This window comes from Euleptes europaea, chromosome 2 (assembly GCF_029931775.1).
Source record: "Euleptes europaea isolate rEulEur1 chromosome 2, rEulEur1.hap1, whole genome shotgun sequence".
Classification (NCBI taxonomy): Eukaryota; Metazoa; Chordata; class Lepidosauria; order Squamata; family Sphaerodactylidae; genus Euleptes; species Euleptes europaea.
Window position 1 is genome coordinate 46,188,837 of NC_079313.1, and position 18,487 is coordinate 46,207,323.

Genomic DNA, 18,487 nt, shown 5'->3' on the forward strand with positions numbered 1-18,487 from the left:
AGTAACGGCATGGAAGTAGTGTTCTCTATGTTCAAAAACTTAAATACAAAGGCACAAAGTAAATTTCAGAATCCTTCACTAACTCTTCTCTCTCTTCCTAACAGTCCCTACCCTACTTGTCTGAGGAAGCGATGGCTGCAGGCTGGCATGTGGGTGGAAGACAAAAGTGCTCCTCTCTATCTCCATCTGTCTCCCCCATTCTTGGACACTGCCAAAACATCATCCAAGGTGCTTTTTTTCTGTACCTTATTGGCCCCACTCCCCCTTTAAATTTCACTCTGAAAGGTTTCTGTTTTTCTCTCTTGTACATCTATTGCTCTCTCATCTATTATTTAATTCCATAATTGCATTATTTACAGTCAGTCAGGGATGCATTTTGTATGAAAGACAGTATTCCAATTAAAATTGCATTGCTTTGCAATTTGCATTATGCCCTGGCACTGGATTCTTCAAGCAACTAAAGTTCAGAGATGCACTTATTTGCCTTATGGAAGCTCAAGAATCTTATGGAATTAACAGCAAACTTTTCACAATACTTTATGATGAGAATAACAATAATTACACTTGCAGCAAGTGTAAGTTGGTAGCCCTGCTGGAGGAGAAGATACAGGGACTTGAGGCACACTCCATTTTATAAAGGAAGGTGAAGAGTTAATGAACAGAATGCATGAAGCACTCTTTAGGGGGCAGCAGGAGGAGGAGAGTAAGGAATCTCAACAAATGGAGGTGCAAGCAACACAGGAGGAGGGTGCATGGAAGAATGTGACCCACAGGAGCAGGAAAATCAGGAGTCATTCTGATGCTCTGTTGGTCAGCAATCAGTTCCAGGATCTCCCCGTAGATACTGATTTTGGACTATCGGAACAACGCATCACCTCCCACCCCACCCCCACCAAAGCTTGAAATAAATTTTTCTGGCTGTGGTGCAGGAGAGGACTCGATCTTTTGCTTCCCAGTTTAGAAAGAGGCGTGTTCTGGTGATTGGGGATTCCCTGCTGAGAGGGGTAGAGTCTAAAGTGTGACAACCAGACTTGTCATCTCGAGAGGTATGCTGTCTACCAGGTGCACACATCCAGGATGTGACAGAAAGGGTAGAAGACTCATCAAGCCCACAGATTATTTCCCTTTCTTGCTCATTCATGTGGGAACAAATGATATTGCCTGACACAGCCCAGAACATATTAAAAGAGACTATGTGGCTCTGGGTAAGAAGGTGAAGGAGCTGGGGGCGCATGTTGTGTTTTTTGTCAGTTCTTCCTGTTGAAGGTTGTGGCTTAGGAAGGGAAAGAAGAATACTATAAATTAATGACTGGCTGTGTAGATGATGTTGTCAAAAATGGTTTGGATTTTTGGACCATGGCTTACTCTTTCAAGATGAAGCTCTTCTATCAGGAGATGGTTTGCACCTCATGAGTGAGGGTAGGAAAAAATGTGTTTGATGAAAGCCTTGCAAACCAGATAAGGAGGGCTTTAAACTAAATCCTATAGGGGAGTGAGACAAAAACTTAAAGCCTAGCATGGTGGCAATAACTGGAGATGGGAACAATAAAGATTTGCAGGGAGTGGCATGTATGCGAGGAAACATAAACTCGTGGGTAAATTCAGAAACGAAAACTTCGGGGTACACAAACCATGGTTTTCGATGTCTGTACAATAATACGCAAAAGTATGGGAAAGAAGCAGTAAGAACTTGAAGCCCTAATACAGGAAGGGGATTTTGACCTAATAGGCATTACTGAAACTTGGTGGGATATCACTCACTATTGGAATACTAAGATTGAGGGGTACAACTTGTTTAAAAGGGACAGACAGATAAAGAAGGGGGGAGGAGTAACATTATATGTCAAAGATGTGTACACTTGTAAAGAAGTATATGAATCTGAGCATGGTAGTTCAGTCGAGAGTCTATGGGTAAAAATAAAAGGAGTAAGAAATAATAGTTATATTATGGTGGGGGGTCTATCGGCCACCAAACCAAGCAGAGGACTTGGATGAGACACTCCTAGACCAGATTACAAAGTTCTCAAAGAGATGGGACATGGTGGTCATGGGAGATTTTAATTACCCAGATATCTGTTGGAAGTCCAACTCTGCTAAAAATGCAAGATCCAATAAATTCCTGACTTGTCTTGCTGACAACTTCCTATTCCAGAAAGTGGACAGGGAAACAAGGGGATCTGCTATCTTAGATTTGATTCTCACCAACAGGGAAGAACTGGTTGATGAGGTTATAGTAGGAACCCTGGGTAGTAGTGACCATGTAATCTTGGAATTTGCAATCTTGGGGAAAGGAAAAACTGTACGTAGTCAGACATATAGGTTAGACTTTAGGAGAGCAAATTTTAACAAACTTAAACTTATGCTGGGTAAAATGTGTCTGGAAGAACACCTCTTGCTTTACACATTACTTGCATGCACTTAGTAAGAAATATGAATCTTCAGTCACTAACCACAATTCAGGGCTCACCAAGAGTGGGAGGCCAGAGACGTGCAACTACTAGAATGAAAACAAAACTATCCATTTGTGTTCATGTGTGGTAGGGGATTGCTGGAATGCAATGTAAATAAGATTCAGTCTTGATTAAAATAATATCAATTGTATGTAAAAGATTCTAGTGGAAGTTCCTGCACTGTTCAGGAAGTGAGCCATCATATTCAGTAATGCTTTGGAAATTAATTGTTACATTATGTAGCTTTTCAGAGCTCAGCCAAACAGAAACATTGGTGAAAGAATGCCTACCAAAATACATTATTTTGGGCAGCATTTGAAACGTGAAACCCCAAATGATGTTCATTAAATGACTCACATTAACTTTCCCTGGATCATTTACATATCCCTGTATGAACTGTCAGGGCACATGCAAGTACAGATAATGTGTCCACACTATACTGCTGTCAAGCAATTGTCCTGCCCTGAAGGCCAGGATGGGTAGACATCCAGCAAGTTACAGTTCCCTGGCATCTAGATGCAATGACATACCGTATATACTCAAGTATAAGCTGAGTTTTTTAGCTATGATTTTTGGCTTAAAAAACTCACCTCGGCTTATACTCGGGTCAATACGGTAATTCGCCTGCCGGGCCCTCTCCCAGAGCGCTCCCGCCGGCCAGCTGATGAGCGGGCTGTCCCACCTTCTACCCCCACCCCACCCGAGCGTGCCTTCTGCGCGGCGGTGGTGGCGGCTTCTCCCCACCCCCCACCCCACCCGATCGCGCCTTCTGCGCGATCGTCGCGCCTTTTGCGCGATTGCGCCTTCTGCGTGGTGGCGGCGTTATCTTCACCCCCCACCCCACCCCGCCTTCTGCTGGGCGGCAGCGGTTTCTTTTTCCCCCCACCTCATCCGGGCCGGTCCTCCTGCTTGCCAGCTGATCCTGCGGGGCCTCCTGCGCGCAGGGAGGGGGCCGCCACCGCCTGCCTGCGCGCCTTCCCTGTGGACCAGGAGCGGCCTGCAGGGCCTCCTACGTGCAGGGAGGGGACCGCCGCCACCGCCTGCCTGCGTGCCTGGAGCCCAGTCAGGGGTGCATTTCCCCCTCGGCTTATATGTGGGTGCCTAATTTTTCCCCATTTTTGGGGTGAAATTAGGCACCTCGGCTTAAACTCAGGTCAGCTTATACCCGAGTATATACTGTAAGCAGTGGCTAACCAATAGGGGTCAGCACTTCAAAACATTTTATTTTAATTTTGTTTCTGTTGTTTCAGAAAGAGCATGATTATCATTTGCCTGAAATTTTGGAAGTGTTGGTATAATTTCTATTTCAGGTAATGGTGGGGGGGGGGAGTCAGAAATATTGGATATCAACAGACTTGGCTTCTGAACTGCAGAGGCCAGGTCTGCTTCCACAGTTTTCAAAGGGCAGTAGACTGGGTATATGTGTTTGATGTTAGGTCTACCGTCCACTGAAAACAGCTGAAACACTTCCCCCAAATCTTGAAATTTCAGACCATAAATTTCAGAAATCCTGAAATTTCAGTAGTGCCTTGTTTCATTTCATGTATTTCCGATCTGAAATTAAACAGAGAATTTCAGGCAGTTTCAGCTCAGAAATTCCCAAAGACACACCCATATTTTACAATTAGAATTCCCTTCAGCATTGCAAACAGCAGTTAAGTCTTAAGAAAGGCAGAAATACTCCCCAGAACATTTGCTGCAGGATATAGATTTTTTTTTTTAAAGGTTATAGAAATCCCACAAGTAACACAGCATTTAGAAACATGACTCATGGCTTACTTGCACTAGCAATGACAATCTGAGGTGCAAAATTTTGACTCACTGAAAGATCCACCACCCCCTCCAAATCCTAGAATACCAGCTGGTCCCAACCTAATCTTTTGATCATACCTTTCAGTTGGATACTTGATGAAGGCTTTTTTTGTTGCACAGGAGTAGTAGGCTGCATCTTTCAAATGCTGCACTATAGTGAATATATCCTAATGCACATCATTAACTAAAATTGCAATAAAAGCTTTGATAAAATTGGCAAGCTGAAAGCATTAACATCCTGTGTATTGGAGACAGTGCCAAACTGCTTTGTGAATATATTTTTATTTCAAGCTGGAGTGGCTTCTACTATCTGAACACTGCAGAAGAATGCACAAATGCAGATAAGAAAGACAAAATGGGTGATGTCCTGGCCCTATTTTTTTAAGCTACTATGCCTTGGCCTGTCTCTAAATTACAACTTTCCAAAAAATATGCCCCAAATCCGATGGCTAAAATTGCAACCAGTCCAAATACTGATAAAGCAATTGCCAAATTACAGTAATCGCCACCACAGAAACCAGATTTTACAGAGACCTCACACCCAAATAAATGCCTCGTGGCTACCCATTCATCTAGCAGCTGGAAAGATGACACTTGACATTTGGAAACTTTCCTGTGAAGATTGCTGCAAGGCTTTTCCCATTAGCTTCATGGTGAGATGGTAAGGTCGAATAAGCTGCCTCAAAACCTGCAAAAGGGTAACGGAAATGCTCTAGTATTAAGCCTGCTTGATCTAAAATTCCAACTGACGAGCTAAAAATTGCCAGATTTCTTCCAATGCCCTTTGTATCCTAAGAAAGGTAACTAGAAAAAACACACACATGAAAAATGTCCACATGAAAATTGCGCACAGAAAAACAACAACGCTGTCATAAATGCCCACATGGAAAAGGCCACATGGAAGAAAAAATGCCCACACGGAAAAATATACAGAAAATTTTTTGTATTCGCAATATGTTTGGAAGCAAATAGGGTATATGTTTTAAATGATGCGGGGAGACCCACGGGGTCAGGCAGCTGCCTGACGTCACTCCCCAACCCTCCCCCGCCGGCCAGGAAGACCGTGGGGCCAACGGGGTCTCGCGGGACAAGCAGCGCCCCCCCACCGCCTCGAGGGCACCCCCTCTTCTCCCCGGAGCCGCCCGAGTAGGTCCACAATGCCCGACCTGTTTATTCAGGTCGGGTTTTCTTACAACTGTAATGGAATTTCAAAGAAACTTCCAGCCCAATCCTGGGGGGGGGGTACTTGCGCTGCGGCCGTGGATGGCAGCAAGAGCACCTCTGAGGCGCCTCCTAGGAGGTTTGCTGCGCTGTGGCCAGCTCCACAAAATCGGCATTAAAAACAGCAACAGTGAGGTGGATGCTGGCATGGGTGCACCGAAGCGGAGGGGGTGGAGCGGAGACCGGGCTGGCATGGAGGCAGGCAGACACAAGGGGGCAGCAGGAGACCACAGCAGGGAGGGGGCTGGACTAGGCAAAGCATCTCATGGAGCGGGCACGCCCTTCAACATTCAGGTCTGGGGGGAGGGCCCTGGAGGGTGAAAGAGGGGTGGAACAAGGCAAAGGAGGACATAGGATGGCCCGCACACAGCCCTGAGGGAGAGCAGCAGAGACTGGTAGAGGGGCAGGACAAGGCAAAGGAGGGTAGAGGATGGCTCCACCCCCACCCAGCCCCGAGGGAGTGCAGCAGAGGCTGGGAGAGGGTCAGGAGAGAGCCGGGGGCAGGTGGGTCGCCCTGACCATGAACCAGGTGAGCATGGCAGTCTAACCTGCATGCAGCAGCAGCCGCCAGGGGAATGGGCCCACAAATGCACACCACTTGCCAATCTTGATCCCTTATCCCTCGCTGGAGGTGCAACCTCTAAAATCTTAGTTGCCCCTGAAACATCAGATGGATAAGCGGATTGGGCGGAGGCTGGGGTGGAAGAGGGAGGGCTGGAGCTACAAGCATGCGAGGGGACCAGTAGGGTGTCTATGGCAACTTTGGCAGCCAGAGGTGTGCCCACCCTGGCAAGAGTGAACCCTCTGGACAGGGTGAGGCACCAGCTGTGGTGGAGTGGCAGTAGCAGCCGATGCAGGGGTCACAGAGAGTGGGATGGGTCACCCAAGATCCCCTCTGCTCATGTCTGCCCCTCAGTGACACCTTGTGCCATTCTGACAAAGCCCCAATTTGACTAGAGGTGCCAGGAGAGAGACCAACCAGCGCTTGCCCTGCGAATTGTACCCAAGCCACTCAGGATCTGTCAAAGCTCATGCACATAGTAGCAAGTCATGGTTTACTTTTATGTACAAACCATGCCATCGTGCAGAGAAATCTGGACTGGAATACTAAACCAGATTCACACTATTATAAGCTGCAAGTCCTTTCCCTTTTGCTTACTTAAATGGGATGAAAGAAGCTATCCTCATTTCCTCTTTTATTCCCAAAATATAGCTAGAGGATATTAGAAAATCCCCACATAGCTCACCCCCTCTCCTCCTTTCATTTCAGTCCTTAAATACCACCCTCACTTTAGATACTTCTCCTACATCATTCTCTTCTCCATTTTCCAGTCTGAAAACATATGGCAAGGGGAAATAACTCTGAATCCTCTTTGCTTTTGTTCCCAGAACTTGACCCACATACCACCTTTGTAAAATGGACAAAAAAGAACTGTGACAGACTATACGCAATTAACATTGCTCAATCTCACCCTAAACACATTTTGATTGGCATTAAATGGTTCTGTTAAGCAACTCACCAACAAAGAGCGGCGTTAGAAATGTTCTCTTATAATAGCAAGTAGCTTTTGATTCACTGACAGTGACTCTTCTTTATTGATTAATTTAGTGCATTTTATGCCATCTCTCCTCCAAGGAGCTCAGGGTTGCAAATATCATTCTGCTCTCCAGACTTTGAGGTGCCAGCCTGGCAATCGGCTTTTTCTACCAGTCCTTGGCAATGCTGAACTTCTGAACCTGAAAACCAATGGGCAGCTCGGCTCGCAAATACCTGGAGGATGAGGCGACCCCTTTGTGGGCCCATAAAATTGGAGCCCTTGTCCCAAAGTTCACCAAACTTTGGTGACCGTCTAAGGAGAGTCCCTTGCAGCTATGCTGCAAATTTGGGGACTCTACCTCCAAAAATGCCCATAGACTATAATGGGCCCAAATTTTTTGGTAAACCTGGTAATATGCCAAATACCAAAATTTACTGGTATGGGTATTTGGTTTATTCAGTTTACTGCAAAAAATTGGGCCCAATAAACCCAAAGCCGAAATGTACCTTTTTTTTTTTTGCACAACCCTACTTTCTTCTTTCCTTTATTTTTTAAAAACCTCACAATAATCCCAGTCCAACAATCTAACTACTACACCACATTGACTCTCTTAACCAGCACTAGCTCTTTTGTTACAGATGCTTTTCAACTTGAAATGGAATTTTCAGTGCTAGAAAACAGGATCATAATCTCTCTCTCTCTTGCTGTAATGGGCTCATTTTTATAATATGCTACAGACAGCATCTGTCTTCTATCTTGTTTACCATTTCAGGAAGTCCTATTTGAGGCATAGGGACAAGTGAAGAGTAGAACATACAATCCTCTTCGCACCAGACGTAGGAATTGTTCCTTCACCTGCTGGACTACATTTCTTAGTAGTCCACAGACCTGTTGTCTCTTTAGTGACTGCAAGATTTATCAGAAAGGCAGCTTTCTTTGTTGAGGTGCCCTTGTTTTAAGTTTGTATGTGTTTTGAACATTTCTTGTGTGATCACACTCTATACATAATAATTTCTACCCCAAGTGACAATGCCAAAAGTATTCTCCACCCTCTCCAAACCTCCCATGTTGCTCAGTGTTGTACTATTTTAATATTTATAAGCTGTTTGTCCAATTACCTGAGTAAGGTGCATTATGCAGTATATTATATATTAAGTTTTATTTCACTGGGGTAAAAATCAGAGTTGATGAGTAAAAATAAGTCTAATTGGTTAACACAGAAATCACATTCAAATCCAACTAAAAAAGCAAAATTCTATTTAAACTTAGAAAAGCCTTTCATTGGCTTCTACATATTTTAAATGATCTAACTTTCCCCATTAATTATCCTTCTGTTGGATTTATAATGTATCATCTCCAAGCCCATATAAATTGTTCTATAATTATACAGATAGCCTAATAAGTTTGGGAGTGAGGAGGAAATATGTACTTGGAAAAGGCCCACCTGTATGTACTTGTGCATGTACCAGGAAGCTTGCTTTCCATCATTCACTGATTCGACTGTAGTGTTGGCCATGCCACCAATGTCACCCCCTGCAAAAACCCACGGCTCACTTGTTTGCATGGTCTCTAGATCAACTTCTGGGAGACCCCACTTGTTAAGCTTGATAGGACTCAGAGCTTCTTTTACTGTATTTAAGGAAACACAAGAAAAAAACATAATGCGTGAAGCAGAAGTTAAAACTGTGCCTAAACCATGTTTACTGTATAATCTAGATACGATTGTGGCATTATGCAACAAAATGGACTACATCCAAGTCAAATCTCCTTCCTCCTACTTCCTGTCCTGTAAGACTACATCTCCCAGGAAGGAGTGCTTCGTTTTGTTTATATCCACTAGTATACACCAAAGAATATTACCGGACTTGATGCCTTAAACCACAAATTCTAGGATATAAGACTGGAATCTAGCTATCAGAGCTATTAGATGTGTTCATTCAGGTATCACACAGACATTCAGAAGTGTATGGAAACAGTGCTATACAACAACACTAATTCCTGTGATTGGCTAGCAGTATGAAGTCTCTAGGTAGTCTGAACCTGCTCAATGCAGAAAATCCAAAGCTACAGCATTCCTGACAGATGGCTGTCAGTTCTTTGCTTGAAGACCTCCATGACTGAAAGCCTCCTCTCTGGGTAACTGGTTCTATTGTTGACTTGCTCTTATGTCCTAACATTCAGTTGAATTCAACCTTCCTGTCATTTAAGCCTCTGCTCATATGTCGAAGCCAATCACATATAAGAGTGCTATGTTCTCCCTCAGTTTTCTCTTGTTCATGTCAAACATACCCAGCTCCTTCATCCATCCCTTGAAAGACTTGATTTCCAGACGCTGACCATCTTTGTTGCCCTTTTCTGGACATGTTTCAATCTGTCTACATCATTCCTGAAATATAGTATCCAGAACACATGGTACTCAATGAGGTCTAAGTAAAACAGAATAGAGTGGTTCTTGTAGGTTATCCGGGCTGTGTGACCGTGGTCTTGGTATTTTCTTTCCTGACGTTTTGCCAGCAGCTGCGGCAGGCATCTTCAGAGGAGTAACACTGAAGGACAGTGTCTCTGCCTGCCACAGCTGCTGGCGAAACGTCAGGAAAGAAAATACCAAGACCACGGTCACACAGCCCGGATAACCTACAAGAACCAATGAACTCTGACTGTGAAAGCCTTCGACAATATTTAGAATAGAGTGGAATTATCACTTCTCATGTCTTCGATACTATGCATTGGGGAGGGGAGTCTTGCAATGGCCTGCTTAAAATCTTATCATCTTCCAACTCCTTAAGAGTTTTTGGATGCCATTGCAAGTCCCAATCTCTGTCCCAATCTCCCCCGTTTTTATTTTAGAAATAACAGAAGAAAAAACAAAGAAAAAAAGTGATATATATATTCTTTGTTTTTTCTTGTTTTTTCTATTGATATATATACATATCACTTTTTTTCTTTGTTTTTTCTTCTGTTTTTTCTAAAATAAAAAGGGGGGAGATTGGGACAGAGATTGGGACTATATATATATATAGTGTTACATTTATTTTTATATATATATATAAATAAAGTAAAAACAAAAATGTAACAACAGTGATGCTAGATCTACACATACATTTCTATAAATTTCTATATATTTATTGTCGAAGGCTTTCACGGTCAGAGTTCATTGGTTCTTGTAGGTTATCCGGGCTGTGTAACCGTGGTCTTGGTATTTTCTTTCCTGACGTTTCGCCAGCAGCTGTGGCAGGCATCTTCAGAGGAGTAACACTGAAGGACAGTGTCTCTCAGTGTCAAGTGTGTAGGAAGAGTAATATATAGTCAGAAAGGCTTGGCTTCCTGTCCTGAAAACTTCCAGACTAACAAAGACTGCAGTCAACAATAGCCATGCAGATTAGCTTTGGATTTCACACATTAACAGATCACTTCAGGATACAATGGTTCCATATTAACATACCACACCCTCATTAGCACATTATCTTGATACTTACAGGACAATGATTAGCACATTACCTTTGATACTTTTTGCAGGACAATGATTCAGCTCAACCCAACCCCTTTCTGACTATATATTACTCTTTTTACACACTTGACACTGAGAGACACTGTCCTTCAGTGTTACTCCTCTGAAGATGCCTGCCACAGCTGCTGGCGAAACGTCAGGAAAGAAAATACCAAGACCACAGTTACACAGCCCGGATATTCTATATATTTATTCCACTTCCCTCAGGACACACACTTTGAAAACAAGTAAATATATTGAACGTTGAAACCACAGCATGCCTGGTAGCAGACATGTTGCCCTTTCAAGATTCCAGACAACATCGAGAAAGGGAGGCTTTGCAGTGGGACCTTCTGCAAGGTGTGCTTGCTGTTGCTACTGCAACTTTCAGACATGAGACAAATAGGGCTCAGAGGGTTCAATGCAGAGTTGAAGGGATACATTCAGGCACTATATGCCCACCCTATGATTTCAATGGCAGCAAAGTCAAAAGTTTAGAATTGGACTCTGAGGTGGGGGAGATATGAATTATGCCCCAGTGCTTCTGGAAAATAGTTCATTTTAATCAAGACCATACTGAATTCAGTTAAGCAGAGTTCACCCATCTCTGCTTTTTGCACTCAGGCTCCATTTGCAATCCCCTTCTGCTCCCAGCTGAAGTGCAGGTGCACACTGTCTGGGCTTCGACCCCAAATTGCAGGCATCATTCATTCTTTCTTTCATTTATTTCTTGCTTTTCTCCTTAGTGGAAACCCAAAGAACCTTACATCATTCTCCCCTCCTCCATTTTAATCTCACAACAACCAATCTGTGAAGTAAGGCTAAGAGAGAGGGAGATGGGCCCAAGGTCACCCAGTGAATTCTTCCAGATCCCAGTCCAACAACCTAACCACTATACTATTCAACAGAAAATATGTTTTCCCAAGCTGAGTTACACAAAAATATAATTTATTCCCTGTGTGAGATCTTGTCTATTCTCTGAGCTAAACTTTCTATACAAATAACAGACAATTCTCTTCAGGGCATTATATGGCTTCTGGCTCTCATACAAAGCGGATAAGGAAATAAAGCTGGGCCTTATTGTGAAATTTGGCTCCCCTTGGACATGCATCACAAGTTCCAATCACTAGTTTTCTATGCCAAAGATATTCTTCATCAGATGCTGTTTTTCTATGTGCAGGGGTGTGACAGTTTGGGATGGCAGGAGTGGCACTAAAATATTTTTGGTAGGACCCCCCTCCCCACATGCCACCCAGTGACACTGTCCTAACCATGGGATTAACTGAGAAAATCTGTTCACATCACACTCCCCCCTTACAACACCCAGCACACCTGTGAAAGAAGACAAAGCAATGCTTATTTACTGGCCTGCTAGTACTTGACACTATTTATGGCTAGCCACCCTGTAGGTATGTGATATATGTATATACAGTGAGGGAAAAAAGTATTTGATCCCCTGCTGAATTTGCCCGTTTGCCCTCTTGACGAAGAAATGACCAGTCCATAATTTTAATGGTAGGTCTGTTGTAGCTGTGAGAGACAGAACAACAACAGGAAAACCCCCAGAAACCCAGAAGACAAAAGTCAGAGATTGATGTGCATTATAATGAGTGAAATAAGTATTTGATCCCTTTGCAAAAGATGACTTAGTACTTGGTGGCAAAACCCTTGTTGGCAATTACAGAGGTCAGACGTTTCTTGTAGGTGGCCACCAGGTTTGCACACATCTCAGGAGGTATTTTGTCCCACTCCTCTTTGCAGATCCTCTCCAAGTCAGTAAGATTTCGAGGCTGATGTGTAGCTACTCGAACCTTCAGCTCCCTCCATAGATTTTCGATGGGATTAAGGTCTGGAGACTGGCTAGGCCACTCCAGGACCTTAATGTGCTTCTTCTTGAGCCACTCCTTTGTTGCCTTGGCCATGTGTTTTGGGTCATTGTCATGCTGGAATACCCATCCTCGACCCATTTTCAATGCCCTGGCTGAGGGAAGGAGGTGCTCACCCAAGATTTGACGATACATGGTTCTGTCCATCGTCCCTTCGATGCGGTGAAGGTGTCCTGTCCCCTTAGCAGAAAAACACCCCCAAAGCATAATATGTCCCCCTCCATGTTTGACGGTGGGGATGGTGTTCTTGGGATCGTAGGCAGCATCCCTCCTCCTACAAACACGGCGAGTTGAGTTGATTTGGTCTCATCTGACCACAACACTTTCACCTGGTTCTCCTCTGGGTTCTCCTCTGGGTCATTCAGATGTGCATTGGCAAACTGCACACGGGCCTGTACATGTGCTGTCTTGAGCAAGGGGACCTTGCAAGCTCTGCAAGATCTCAGTCCTTCACGGCGTAGTGTGTTACCAACTATTTTCATGGTGACAATGGTCCCAGCTGCCCTGAGATCATTGTCAAGTTCCCCCCGTGTAGTTCTGGGCTGCTTCATCACCGTTCTCATGATCATTGCAACTCCACGAGATGAGATCTTGCATGGAGCCCCAGACTGAGGGAGGTTGACAGTTAGGGTTAGGGTTAAGGTTGTCACCTTCTCATCAAGCTGCTTGGCAATAGTCTTGTAGCCCAGTCCAGCCTTGTGAAGGTCTACAATCTTGTCCCTGACATCCTTGGACAGCTCTTTGGTCTTGGTCATGGTGGCTAGTTTGGAATCTGATGGATTGATTGCTTCTGCCGACAGCAGAACCCTAACCCTAATCTGGCTGGTTGATAGGGGATCAAATACTTATTTCACTCATTATAATGCACATCAATCTCTGACTTTTGTCTTCTGGGTTTCTGGGGTTTTTCCTGTTTCATTTCATTTCATTAACCTTTATCGGCATACCAAAAGACAGAGATAAAACAACAATATACCTCCAAAGGGCAATACATATAAGTTACAAGTCGGGTTAATAAAACTTTTCTTGTTCTTTAAGAACTCCTGTAAGAAATTCAGCCATGGTAGCCGTAATTTTAGGATCATGATCACTCAAAAGAAATTTGCATTTCACTTCATTACTCCTGAATCTCTTGTACTGGAGCAAAGTAAATAGCAGTTTATCCCGCAGAGTCACATAGAAGGGGCAATCTAAAAGGATGTGGTCAATTGTATCCAACAAATTTAAACCGTATGTGCATAAGCATTCATGTCTAGGGATCTGAAGGTATCGGCCTAACAGCATCCTAGATGGGAATGCGTTAACCCTAGCTAATAGAAAAGCGCGGCGTTGACAAGGTATCTCTAGGTTATCTAGATACCTAGCCATTTTACCCGATCCATTATTAAGGCCTAGGGCCGCAGGAGAACAGATGGGGGGCAGAGCTGGATTAAAATTCTGCAATTCTACATCAAGGAGACATTGCTTGATTCTTTTGAAAATGTAAGATTCATTGGCCAGAGCAAGATTATCTAAATCGATTCCAATTTGGCAGAGTCTAGATCTAATCAATATGTCCCATGAGAAATAATGAAGTTCACTTTTCAAAAGATATAAAAGGGAACCTGGCTCAGTTTGAAAATATAATTTGAGCCAATATCTTATTGTTTGAATCCAGGCTTTGGTGGCAATCAAGTTTTGCCCGGTTTCAAGACAAATTGTAAAATATGAAACACATTTAGGTATCTCCAATATTTGTCTAAGAAATATGGCTTGGATGTTCTCCACTTCTTGATTAAGAGTTCCAAGCCATAAGGGAACACCAAACAGAAGTTGGGGGAATATTTTTGGGAGAGTTAACCAGGAACTGCCAAGTTTGCTTCAGGTTTCTTCCTTCAGATGATCACTAGAACCATTTCAAAATGCAGACCTCAGCCTTCCCCAATAGCTTTCCAATCACCGAGAAGATCACATATGAGATCCACATAGCAGTGTATGCCACTCCAGGCCATCACACTAACAGCCCATTCCTGAGAATCATGCCGAAAATGCTTAGAAGGCTGGAGGGGCCTGGCGCTGTCGTAAACGGCACTTACGTGGGCGCAAATGGCCTGGGAGCCAGCATGCAGTCAGTTACGGCGGTGGCGGTAGTCAGCGGAGGGGAGTGGTGCGGCTGTGGGGGTGTTTCCGGGGGTGTTCCCACCGCTAGTAGGTTTCCTAAGCCCCAATTGGCCCGGGAACGTCCAGTTTTGCTGCCAAAAAGTTATGCCAGGTCTCGATTTAGTGCAGCCCATTGACCGCCATGCAAACGCTCCGGACCCTCCTTCCGCCGCCGTACCCAGGCACCGCCCCTCTCCGCCTGGCACCTCTGGAAGCCGACTAGAGGCCGGCCAATGGGGCCAGAGCAGGAAGCGGCGGCACCCCACCGGAGGAGGGGCATCGGAGCAGCGAACTCCCCTCAAAAACCGCACTTCGCGCCCGACACTCACTTGACAGGTAAGCCTCGCATGGGCTGGAATGCTGCCGGTCTGTGCCGGGACTTTGCAAATTTCTCGCTTAAACTCCCCTCTCTGCGAGGGCCACATGATTCTCGCTCTAACTCCCCTCTCTGGGGGTAGTGTGCATGGCTCTCGCTTGAACGCCCGTCTTTGGGTGGAGGTGCATGGCTCTTGCTCAAACTCCCCTCTCTGGGGGAAGTGTGCGTGGCTCTCAAACTCCCCTCTCTGCAGGGGCCATGCATGGCTCTTGCTTGAACTCCCCTTCTTGGGGGGGGGAGGTGGCGCTGCAGCAATGGCTCCTCCACCTGCTTATGGTGGGGAGCACCTCTGCAGTTAAGCGCCAGCCTTTTCCCCTTCAGTCGAAGCACTGCCCTTGACAAGGTCCACACCTGGGCTCACTCAAGAGATGGCTTTCGTGGGAGGGCAGGGACGGAGCCTCTCACCCCTACCTGTGTTTCTCCCCAGATGCTGCGACCGATCTCAACAGTCGGGAAAGCTCCATGCCGCTGTGTTTCTCGCACAGCCCGGATGCCAGCAGGCCAGTTGGCCAGCTGCCCCTTGCACCGCCCCGTCCTCAGCTGACCTTCGCCCTCCAAGGGAGACCTTTTGAGGAATCTGGCGATGGGTGCCGCAGCCATGGGGCGGGACCAACCCCAAGCCGTGGGAGCAAAACTCCTGGGTGGCCCCCAGGCCGCCTAGGGGATGTCAGGCCATCGACCCCCTTGCCCTTCCTTTTCATTGCAGGTGTCTCCCACGGCTACCCGGCTTCCCTCACCCAACCACACATCCGCGCACACAAGGAGAGAAGGCAGGTGAGGAAGCAGATACCTCGGGTCTCAGCACCTTGCGGACTCTCCACCCCCCTGGCCCCCACCAACACCCGGTGTCACTCATGGAACTCCAGTCGCACCACACTGTCCCACTCCACTCCCGCCCTTTCACCTGCCACTATCCAACTCACACGATAATAAAGTTTTATGAGGAAACTGGCACAGCCTGCATAGTGTTTGGGGATTGGCACGGGAGGGGGTGGGTGCCCTGGTCCAGGCACCCAAGCCAAGGGATTGGGCAGCATCCCATGGATGGCCTCCCAATTCAGGGAACTCACTCTGCAGCAACAAGTGGGGACAGGCATGGCCCAGTAGCCCCATCCAGGGTGTGTGTGTCAGGACTGCTATGAGCCTCGAGGGGGTGGGCCACTATAGACAAGACATAGTGGGCCCCATGAGTCCTTGTGGGTTCTTAAATTGCATGACTGAAGATAAGTTGTGCTGGCCGGCCAATGTGGCACGCCCACGCAGTCGGCACGCCAATCACACACCAGACTCTCAGGCAGGACCCCAGCCACACCTGGCCACTCTTGCCGCCCCCTCACCCGGGGCCACCCTATGTTTGGCAGCCCTCCCAAGCTGGCCACCCCGACACCTCGACCCACGAGAAGGCAGCAGCTCATTTGCCACGGCCACCCACCTCCTTTCCACTGCCGCCCTTTGCGGCCACTGCACAGCCCCGGCAACACACATCTGTGCAGGGCGGCCTTGCCCTTGGCGGGGGTTTCTACCCCCTGCCCGCTAATTTCCAACTGGAGGTGAAGAGCCAGCCCTTGAACTCTAATATCCTCAAAGTGCTGGGAGGGTTGCGGCCGCCCATGTGCGGGTCCCTTCTTTTCCCGTCTCCAGGGTGGCCCACGCTTGGTGGCTATACTCTTGGGAGGCTGTGATTCAGCGGCTGGCCAGCTCCCATGGTGACCGCGAAGGCCAAAGGGAGCAGGAGAGGGCATGGTCTGGCGTCACTGCACTGGCAACTCCCAGACATCTCCGTGGACATTTGCATACAGTCCCCTCCATCTTTCTCTGCTCACTGGTGTCCAGCCTGTGCCTCCCGGTGCTACTGCCGCCAGCTCTAATGTGGCCCCTTGCTGCCCCCCTGTGCCGAGGACCCCGAATTCCCCCAGGACTCAGTCCACCATGACATGTTGGTGTGCCGTTCCCACACAGGTGGCACTGCCGCTGCTCATCCCAGCCTCATTGTGTCCGGCTGCCTTCCGAGCCAGGTTGTCCAGGAACGGCCATCTGTGAAGATGAGCTGTTCCTGTGACTCGCCCCAGTGGCTGGAAGGATTCAGGTAGTCCAGCGGAATTCTGGCCGCTCTTGGGATTAGCCCCATGGGAAGCTGTGTTCCCCCCTTCCCACTCCCCTTTCCCCTTCCCCCCTCTTCAGGGGGAGAACCTTTCCGATGGTGAGAAGACAGAGCATGCTGCCGCCCATCGGGCAAGGGTCGGCCCATTCCTGGCTGCCGCAGCCAGGGCTAATGGGCTGCATCTCTCGTCTGAGAGTTGCCTCCCCAGCCCTTCTTTCAGGTTGTGTGTATGTGGGGCCTCGCTGTCAGCCCCTGGGCCACCCTGGAGTTGTGTGCCGGGAAAGAGTGGTGCTTGGGTGCAACTGGGAGGGTTGTGGAGACCCATGAGGGTGGTGCTGTTGACTACTCGCCCGTTGTCTCGACAGCCGCTACTGCGTGCCATTGCCCTTCTCCCGGCCCCTCTGGGAGCTGTCCCATTTGCAGGCTCCCTCCCCGCTCTGACCACCTCCCTCTCGGCCCCCACCCTTCGCCCTGCATCCCTGCGCTTGAGGCGGCCCCTCCCCTCTTGCAGCTTGCCTTTCCCATCGCCATTGTGGCCCGCCTCCCCACTGCTAAATCCCTCCCCCAGAAGTTGCCTTCTGAACTTGGGTGGCCTTGGCTGGCCTGAGGCCACGCTGTGGCGTTTTTGCACCGTGGCGTGCCTGCTCCGCTGCCTTGCTCCTCTGCCTCTCCCTTCTTTTGCAACTTTTGCCTTTTTCTTGAAGGTGCATGCCGCCACGAAGCCCCTTAGGAGGCCTACTAGCACTGCCATTGCTGCACCCCGCCCGCCTGCCACAGCCTGCCTGCGGTCTCAGGAATGGGCTTTAAATAGTGCACTTTTACCTCAAGTGCGTGGAGACAAAACAAGATCACTACCCTACTCATAGAATATCTAAACCCTATCTGGCTCAAACATCCATTAAACAGCTCTTTTGCCCTCTGCTCCTCCCTTTCCTTTTCCCTCCAGGTATTCCGAGGGCCCTGATTGGTCAATTCTGGTTTTCTCTTGAGACGAACAGGGTACAAAGTGGTTTGGCAGATACTGGAAAAGGGGAGGGACTTGGCTCTATCACACGGGGTATGAAGAGGCACATAGCTATTTGATAGTCCATGCACAGTATAAAATGTCAAAATGAAGAAATTGATTCATAATCCTATCTACCCATATGAACAGCTTATGGGCGTGATTCTGCCTTGCCTTTATAACAGTTTGGTGACTAATGTACAGAAACACCCTATTTTTAAGTAATCTAAACAATGCAGTGTAGTGGGGTTAGGCAAAGAAGATCCTGGTTCAGATCTTTACGCGGTCATGAAGCCCCATGGATGACCTCCATAAGTCACTCTCTCGCAGCCTAAACTACCTCACTGGATTGTTGAGAATATAATGGGGTTGGTAGACGACATATACCACCCGGGATGCACTGGAGAAACAGTGAGATAAAAATGTAATCAAACATTCAGAGATATGGGAGATCTATCCGACATATGTATGAAT

The 18,487-nt window shown here is 47.0% G+C and overlaps 1 protein-coding gene across 1 annotated transcript in view; it reads right to left on the bottom strand.

Moving 5' to 3' along the window:
• Window positions 1–18,487, bottom strand: part of DPYD (dihydropyrimidine dehydrogenase) — a 750,022-nt gene that overhangs the window by 355,840 nt on the left and 375,695 nt on the right. Inside the window, exon 12 of the mRNA XM_056844741.1 lies at window positions 8,466–8,650. Coding sequence (XP_056700719.1) covers window positions 8,466–8,650 — 185 coding nt within the window. The remainder of the gene's footprint in view (window positions 1–8,465; window positions 8,651–18,487) is intronic.